Source organism: Sinocyclocheilus rhinocerous, unplaced genomic scaffold, assembly GCF_001515625.1.
Source record: "Sinocyclocheilus rhinocerous isolate Xijiao unplaced genomic scaffold, SAMN03320098_v1.1 scaffold755, whole genome shotgun sequence".
Classification (NCBI taxonomy): Eukaryota; Metazoa; Chordata; class Actinopteri; order Cypriniformes; family Cyprinidae; genus Sinocyclocheilus; species Sinocyclocheilus rhinocerous.
Window position 1 is genome coordinate 956,287 of NW_015659385.1, and position 8,822 is coordinate 965,108.

At 37.8% G+C, this 8,822-nt stretch overlaps 2 protein-coding genes and 1 non-coding gene across 3 annotated transcripts in view; 2 read left to right on the top strand and 1 right to left on the bottom strand.

The window, feature by feature from the left end:
* Positions 1-3,986: 3,986 nt before the first annotated feature.
* trnal-caa (transfer RNA leucine (anticodon CAA)) lies at positions 3,987-4,099 on the bottom strand. Its single transcript has 2 exons — positions 4,062-4,099; positions 3,987-4,032 (listed from the first exon to the last, which is right to left on the bottom strand). It is a non-coding gene; the product is annotated as a tRNA-Leu (tRNA).
* A 663-nt stretch (positions 4,100-4,762) lies between these two features.
* On the top strand, positions 4,763-5,537 carry LOC107723648 (dehydrogenase/reductase SDR family member 12-like). The gene is made up of 4 exons (XM_016532357.1): positions 4,763-4,910; positions 4,978-5,111; positions 5,333-5,415; positions 5,520-5,537. Exons 1-4 carry the CDS (start codon positions 4,855-4,857, stop codon positions 5,535-5,537), a joined length of 291 nt encoding a protein of 96 aa, XP_016387843.1. The 5' UTR covers positions 4,763-4,854.
* A 152-nt stretch (positions 5,538-5,689) lies between these two features.
* LOC107723690 (dehydrogenase/reductase SDR family member 12-like) overlaps positions 5,690-8,822 on the top strand; it is an 8,490-nt gene continuing 5,357 nt past the window's right edge. The window contains exons 1-7 of the mRNA XM_016532400.1: positions 5,690-5,838; positions 5,906-6,039; positions 6,257-6,339; positions 6,444-6,536; positions 7,047-7,128; positions 7,359-7,420; positions 7,721-7,825. Of these exons, the coding sequence (XP_016387886.1) occupies positions 5,783-5,838; positions 5,906-6,039; positions 6,257-6,339; positions 6,444-6,536; positions 7,047-7,128; positions 7,359-7,420; positions 7,721-7,825 (615 nt within the window). The 5' untranslated portion in view covers positions 5,690-5,782. The remainder of the gene's footprint in view (positions 5,839-5,905; positions 6,040-6,256; positions 6,340-6,443; positions 6,537-7,046; positions 7,129-7,358; positions 7,421-7,720; positions 7,826-8,822) is intronic.

Below are 8,822 nucleotides of genomic sequence, written 5' to 3' on the forward strand. Positions count from 1 at the left end.
TGTCTAATTCGATTGGTGTACCATCATCATCTTATGTGTTATACTGCTGCCTAACACCGTTATCTCTGTGCAGCCCCCCCTCACAATACTGTGATCGTTGTTGCTTCTGCCCTGTTTCTCAGCGCAGCATACGTGATCACTGACCAGATATGCAAATTTCGTATACCTGGGCTTTAGACGCTCATTGGCTTGTCTCCACCTATCAGTTGCGAGCCCGCCTAACAAGCGTCGCTATTGGTTGTGGGAATTGTGTGTTCTATCTTCGCTGAGTATGTGACTTGTACAGGCTGCTCGTAGCCTCTCTCACGGCGGGATTGAATATAGTTCCCATAATGGAGAAATGTCTCCGTGATGTCTCGTGAAAACTCGAGAGGGAACGTCTCCGGTTACTATGGTAACCTCGGTTCCCTGAGAGTGGTTGTCGCGTGCACCGCATTTTATACTGCCTCTAGAGCGCGTCAGTATTTGCATGTGATTTGTATACTTCGCGACAATTGGCCAGTCATTTGAGAAGGGTATAACTGCAGCCTGGAGATCTCCAAATAGGGGCGGGAACTCCAAAACGGGGTGGAGCTCCAAAATAGGGCGTGGCTTCCTCCCATTGACAGACAGGCACATGACATGCATGCGCAATTTTTTCCCCCAATCCACTTCAGTGCAAACTACACCCCACAGCTGATTCTAAAGATTTTATTGGTTGTGTCAATTAAAGTGTTGATTTCCTACACTATCCTACAAAAAATGCTAACCCTTAAACCTACCCCACACCTGACCCTAACTTTAACCAGCGAAATTGACTGCACGGCGGGATTGGCGCTGAATAGCGTGGTAAAGAAAGATGCAGTTCAGGAGATAAACAGTTAATAAGATTATGCGATATGAGATCAACGTTATTGGTATAGTTTTTTTTTTTGGCTCTGATGGGATGTGTATAAGTATTACTGTATTGTATGTGTTTGTTATTTTGTTCTTATGTTTATCTGTGATTATGATTACCTGCCAAGGGACCGCGGATGAAAACTAGCCATTGGCTAAATTCGGTACAATGCATGAAATGGAAACATTTATGTTAAAATTGTACATGGTCCCTTTTCAAATAAAGTTTTAATAATAATAATATAATGCCACTTATCTGTTTTTGTTCTGCAGCAGTGTCTCTGCTGCCTCACAGGTTTGTGACGGTACGCAAGTGACATAGACATGTGGGGGCGTGTTAGAACGAGGCGTTTTAGGTAGGCGTGGCTGACTCTTAACTTTTATAAAGAATATCTCTTTGGATTTGAGACTTTAGTCTTTGCAACTTTACAGATCTTCTTTATGCACCAAGAGCTTGTAACACTCCAAAGAGAAAGGAAAACTTGAAATCGCATCATATGACCCCTTTAAACCCGGATGATTGTAACCACTCTCAGATCGTCTGCCTTGGGAAAGCTAGTGACTCCCACATAGTGATAACACTCATTGCCTTCTCTAGTGCAGCTCAACCAGGTCTCGTCCCATTCGTCGATATTTGTGATATCCCAAATCCCGGAAAATATGCGTTGTAGCAGGGGCGCAGGAAGATGTTTTAGGTTGGGGGTGCTGTACGCGTGGGGTGATAGAGGCTATATACACTTAGTGCAAATAGCAATTAGATGCTATTTACACTAAGTGAAAATAGCATATTTTCTTAGCGATAGCTATTTACACTAAGTGAAAATACAAGTATTTTTTTAGTGATATCATATGCTATTTACACTAAGTGCAAATAGCTATTCTATTTATACTATGTTAAAATAGCAGGATATTCTGCTAATTACTTATTGCAAATAGTGGTAATTATCTGCACCTCAGCATTGCAATACATTATAAAACAGTATGCAATAATAACTTAAATTTGAATTATAATTCAAATTATTAAATGGATTCCACCTTATTGGGACAAAAGCCCTCCCTACACCTACCCTAACACTACCAGATACTTTATTTTCAACTTTTTGATTATTTCCTTCATTTTTATTAAAAATAAATGCTTTTCTGATATGATTTGAAATTTGAAAAGGGAGAAAAAATGTTTGCTAAAAGGCAGATTCGAACCCGCGTCGATCGCGTCAAAATGAGTAATCTATGGTACACGCTTTAATATCTACGCCACTGAATCAGACGATTGTTGGTTGTCGTTTGTAATGTTGACTATCCCAATCATAGACACTCCGAATTTTTTTTAACAGTTGCCCACAGAATAAAACAGGGGGTGCTGCAGCACCCTCAGCACCCCCACTTCCCGCGCCTATGCGTTGTAGTCCAAACGAGTCGTTCGTTGTCGTTTTTGAAAAGTTATTTCTGTTTAATAAAATATCTTCTTTTGAACTGGACTTTGAGCTTTGTAAATTTTTAGATATTTTTTATGCTCAAACAGCAACATTACAGACTAACTAAAGTTGAAAAAGTGAAAAAGCATAATCGCACCCCTTTAAAAAACGCTAAAAAAAAGGGGGGGGGAAGAGGGGAGACAGACAACACACACAGCTTCGCGTTCATACAGTTTCATTTCGCTCCCATCGAGTTAAAAACACAAATAAATGCACAACCATTTGCACTTTGCATCGAAAACATATGCTGTTGCACCTCTGAGAACTTTTAAGGCTTATTCTGTGGCGTTTACAAAAGCCTTTTGACGGGTTGTGTCACAGAGCTGTAAAAACGGTTACACTCACTAAGTGAATGAATCGCGTCTGTGCCGAACTCTTATTACAAAGCAAAAACAAACACTGTTCTTCGATCCATGAACGTTTCTCTCAGTTAATGTGCATGATGTCATCTCACTGTCTGAAACGTCTGTCATAGCAAATCAACACATGCTGTTGTGAATAATTAAGGGAAGCGTCTTCTCATAGGATAAGAATTTATGAACAATTTAATAGACACCGACGTGTCATCGATGTACAGAATCAGAATCAGAATGAGCTTTATTGCCAGGTATGTTTTCACATACGAGGAATTTGTTTTCATGACAGAAATTGTGACGTCAACACAATGTAGATTTTAAACCCAGAAGATGAACTTGCTTCAAAAAAGTAACATTTCAATATTTTGTATTGTGTGGAAACCGTTTTATGAAAGCAAGGTAGGCCTCGAAGAGGCCGTGCCGTATCGTGAATAAATCACGGCTAAAGGGCGTTAGCAGTGATTATTCATGATACAGCACGGCCTACGTAAAATATGTTGATATGTACACAATCCGAATTTTTGTATTTATAGCAAAGTATTTTATTTATTTTTTCTCACACCTAACACCTAACAAAAAAAAATGCTAATAGTGGAAATTAAAGCCATGATATTTAGCCTATGATCGTGACCTGCTGAATGTTTTAACATATATGCATTATTATTATTATTATTATTATTATTAAACACTTTAATTTTTCAAGATATTTATATGCAGTTCAAATTTAATTGCCATTGTTTGATCTTGCGCCATCTCAAGGGGTTTCAAAGTCATTGCAGTCCAGAGCATCATTTTATCAGCTACTTTATGTACATGGTGATAAACTTACGGATAATAACTTGACCTGTCTTGGTAGTGGAGTTGTAGGCTATTAGTATAAATTACTTATTACTCTTTTATTACTTATTTAAATTAGAAGACATTCACAAACATGACTGCTTGTCTCTGAAAACTGATGAAAGAATTGGTGAGGAGAAAGACCACTTATTGTATCACATGAAAGAGCATAATAAAAACACTTAAAACAGGAAGAAATTATTTTTATTGGAAAACATAAAGTGGAATTTGACACAATGGCAGTGCAATGAGAGAGAAATTACTGTTGTTTCTGAATTAGGCCTACCTAAATTCTGATTCACTAAATTATAAAACATTATTTTTATACTGATTTTTTTAACCTTACCTTGCCTGTCCTGGGTACATTTTACAGTTTAAACCACAATCAAATATATTTTACGAAGAAATGGAAACCCAGTTTTAATCAACTTCAAAAATATCTTGTCAGAAGTGGGATTCGAACCCACGCCTCCAGTCGGAGACCAGAAGACCCATGTATTACTGGGAAGGTTTGAACCTTGAGTCTGGCGCCTTAGACCACTCGGCCATCCTGACAACTTGGAAAATTTTGAACATTTACCGCTATCCATATTAATGAAAACGGTTGATCTTGTTTCTTAAATGTTGTACACATAGACTGTATAAAAACAGGTCATACACGACAAAAACTTGCGCGCCTGTTCAAATTTTGAAAAATACCTGGTACATTTGACTTTCCTAAATAAAATACGACGCCAGTATATGATGGAATTCAAATCTAAATATTTCTGTTTTTCATTTATGTTTTAGAAACTATTTCAAATAAGTGCACATAATTAAGGCTTTCACTGAGAAAAGAACGTTTATCGTTTTATGAAGCGCGCATGCGCGAAAGTTTTGAACATTTACCGCTATCCATATTAATGAAACCGGTTGATCTTGTTTCTTAAATGTTGTACACATAGACTGTATAAAAACAGGTCATACACGACAAAAACTTGCGCGCCTGTATTTTGAAAAATACCTGGTACATTTGACTTTCCTAAATAAAATACGACGCCAGTATATGATGGAATTCAAATCTAAATATTTCTGTTTTTCATTTATGTTTTAGAAACTATTTCAAATAAGTGCACATAATTAAGGCTTTCACTGAGAAAAGAACGTTTATCGTTTTATGAAGCGCGCATGCGTGTTGTAACCCGCGCTTACAACACATTTAACATGTGATCTGTTATTAAACGCCACAGGGGCGTAACGTTAGCTCTGATTTCCAACGTGCTCGTATGTTATGACACCGCTCTTGAGTGAGAACGAGTGAAATCCTAAAGATGTCTCTCTACCGAAACACAGTTTGGTTCCTGAAGGGTCTACAGGAATATACGAAGTAAGTCATCATCAGTGTATTTTCATTTCAGCAGTGCACCAGTTAAAATCTCATTAACCCTCATCAGGGGCGGTTATGAGGCAGCGGCGAGGAGCTTCAGCGAGGCGGATCTGGAGGTGAATCTGAGCGGCCGCTCGTTCATCATCACCGGAGCGAACAGCGGCATCGGTAAAGCCGCCGCCTGCGAAATCGCCAAAAGAGGTGAGAAAACATGGCTTTGTTAATTCAGAACAGAGACTTCTGGTTATAGTTTGTCCTTCAATAACTGCTCAACTTGGAAGATCTTGTACATTCCATCAAAACCCTGTTATGACATTTAGGTTTAACCAACAAAAGGGACGTAACAGTGACTCCTACTGGCAAAAGATGTGCAGTGCTGTTAAAAAAGCCATTCAAAGTTCATTCAAACAGTTTATCTTCAGGTGGGACAGTACATCTGGTGTGCAGAAATGAAGATCGTGCAAATGAGGCAAGGAAAGACATTGTGGAGAGATGTAAAAATGAGGTATATTTTCAGAAGTACATTTATATACTATGAAAATTATTTCACATGCTTCTAGGACAGAAACAGTGAACTCTCGTCTGAGTTTGTCTCTCATTTGCTTTCAGAATGTCCATGTTCTCTAAATATTTCTGTTTTTCATTTATGTTTTAGAAACTATTTCAAATAAGTGCACATAATTAAGGCTTTCACTGAGAAAAGAACGTTTATCGTTTTATGAAGCGCGCATGCGTGTTGTAACCCGCGCTTACAACACATTTAACATGTGATCTGTTATTAAACGCCACAGGGGCGTAACGTTAGCTCTGATTTCCAACGTGCTCGTATGTTATGACACCGCTCTTGAGTGAGAACGAGTGAAATCCTAAAGATGTCTCTCTACCGAAACACAGTTTGGTTCCTGAAGGGTCTACAGGAATATACGAAGTAAGTCATCATCAGTGTATTTTCATTTCAGCAGTGCACCAGTTAAAATCTCATTAACCCTCATCAGGGGCGGTTATGAGGCAGCGGCGAGGAGCTTCAGCGAGGCGGATCTGGAGGTGAATCTGAGCGGCCGCTCGTTCATCATCACCGGAGCGAACAGCGGCATCGGTAAAGCCGCCGCCTGCGAAATCGCCAAAAGAGGTGAGAAAACATGGCTTTGTTAATTCAGAACAGAGACTTCTGGTTATAGTTTGTCCTTCAATAACTGCTCAACTTGGAAGATCTTGTACATTCCGTCAAAACCCTGTTATGACATTTAGGTTTAACTAACAAAAGGGACGTAACAGTGACTCCTACTGGCAAAAGATGTGCAGTGCTGTTAAAAAAGCCATTCAAAGTTCATTCAGTTTATCTTCAGGTGGGACAGTACATCTGGTGTGCAGAAATGAAGATCGTGCAAATGAGGCAAGGAAAGACATTGTGGAGAGATGTAAAAATGAGGTATATTTTCAGAAGTACATTTATATACTATGAAAATTATTTCACATGCTTCTAGGACAGAAACAGTGAACTCTCGTCTGAGTTTGTCTCTCATTTGCTTTCAGAATGTCCATGTTCACCTAGTTGACATGTCCAGCCCCAGGAAAGTGTGGGAGTTTGCTAGTGGATTCTCTCAGAAACATAATCTAAATGTTCTGGTAAATGTATTCCAAGTTTAAGTCATATCAACATATCAGAATGAGCTTTATTGCTAGGTATGTTTACACATACGAGGAATTTGTTTTAGTGACAGAAGCTCCACGGTGCAACAGAATGACAGTGACAAGACAGGACACAGATAATAAAAAGAATAATATAAAAATATACAATATCAATAATAATAAGCTGAAACAATAAGCCACGAGAGGCTGTGCACAAAGTAAAATCACAGTAATGCACATGGATATTGCTGTTATAACGTGCGGGTAACTGCACTGTGATAAATTTGTTCAGTCAATTGTATAGAGTAACTAATTAATTCCTCATCATTTTAAATTATTCTTAATAATTTAAAAAGAATCTGATATTTCATCTTCCCCCAAGTAATATAGCATGTACATTCATGTCTGTTTATGGTCATTTTACAACTGCTTTGACTGTGACATACATTGTCATGCTTCTATTGTTCAGCCCTTTGTCTTTTATCTTCATGTGATTTATTACTGTAGATCAATAATGCTGGTTGCATGGTCAGTCAGAGAGAACTGACAGAGGATGGCCTGGAGAAAAACTTTGCGACAAACACACTAGGTAGGAAAGTTAATTCATGTTTTTTTCTGATCATATGTTTTTTCCAATATGGACAACAAAGTATGAGCTTTTACTGCAGTATTTGAGTTTTGCCTGTTTTATACTATTGAGTTACAAAGGTCACAGGCCACCCCTGTGGTAGAGAATGTTTTTAGTGCCACATCTTGAAATCAAGGGATAAGAAGAGATAAGAGTGACTAGTCGTCTCACTCATCTTGTGTGTTTTACAGGGACGTATGTACTGACAACAGCTCTGATTCCCACACTGAAGAAGTCAGAGAATCCCAGAGTGGTGAGTGAAGAAATGCATCCTAATGCATGGTTAATAACTGTTTCCAAACACATTTACCCTCACAATGCTACCAGAAATGAATGACTTAAGTGACATGTTTATGAAGTTTATGAATGTTAAAACAACTTCATTAAAACTGTATTATTATTATTATTATTAATTTTTTTATTAGTAATGAATGTTTCAGAGAAATTAAGGAAATTATTTGTATTTATTATTATTATTTTGTATGTTAGTTTATTTTGATTGTTTATTTTATTTTATAATTATTTTTATGAATTATTTTATTTTTTATTACAGATCACTGTGTCATCTGGTGGGATGCTGGTTCAGAAGTTAAATGTAGAGGACCTTCAGTTTGAGAAAGGCTCTTTTGACGGCACCATGGCCTATGCACAGAACAAGGTACTACTATAAACAAACTATAAACTCACAATTTAAATCAGTAAAAACGTTGCACTGCAGCATCTATTTTATATGTATATTATTGTTTGGCTTAAAAAAATTCATTAACTACAAAGCATACAAAAATGTAGCCGTTATGCTTTTGGTGGGTTACCAATCCAGTCCATCATTCACTGTTAAAATAATAGCACAATACAGTGGCACAGATTCCAGCAGCATCACCTCTGCCTTTGTTACAACCCTAATTCCAGAGAAGTTGGGACATTTTGTAAAATGCAATAAAATCAAGAATCTGTGATTTGTTCATTCTTTTTAACTTTTATTTATTTGACAAAAGTACAAAGAAAAGATTTCCAAAGTTTTCACTGACCGATGTAAATGTATTTTGAAAATATGAACAAATTTTGATTTTGATGGCTGCAACGCATTCCAAAAAAGTTGGGAAAGAGGCACGTTTGACACTGTGTCACATCAACCTTCCTTTTAATTACAATGTTTCATTGTTTGTGAATTGAGGATACTAATTGTTAAAGTTTTGCAAGCAAAATTTTTGTCCAGTCTCGCTTGATACAAGACTTCAGAATTCGTTGTCTGATTCTCCTTTTCATGACTGGTCACACATTTTCAGTTGGAGACAGATCAGTCTAACACATTCACTCTGTCTCTATGAAACCACGCTGTTGTAGCACATGCAGAATGAGAGCTGGCATTGTCTTGATCTAATAACCATGGACTTCCCATGAAAGACATCATCTTGATGGCAGTATATCTCTGTAAAATCCCAATATATGCCTCCATGTCAATAGTACCTTCGCACATAAGCCAGTCACCCATGCTGTTTGCTCTGCTGCACCCCCAAACCATGACAGACGTTTGCTTTCGCTTCTGTCACTAATGAAAGTCTGGATGGCCCCTTTGGTCTTTGGGACTGAGAACTCTAAATCCATTTTTCCCAGAAACAAGTTGAAATGTGGACTCATCTGAGCACAGCACACAT

What these genes read in the sequence shown, in the direction of transcription:
- LOC107723648 (XM_016532357.1), top strand. Translation starts at nt 4,855, where the DNA reads ATGTCTCTCTACCGAAACACAGTTTGGTTCCTGAAGGGTCTACAGGAA. An exon ending in GGTCTACAGGAATATACGAA is followed by an intron (nt 4,911 to 4,977) that starts GTAAGTCATCAT and finishes AACCCTCATCAG; the next exon opens with GGGCGGTTATGAGGCAGCGG. An exon ending in CTGCGAAATCGCCAAAAGAG is followed by an intron (nt 5,112 to 5,332) that starts GTGAGAAAACAT and finishes GTTTATCTTCAG; the next exon opens with GTGGGACAGTACATCTGGTG.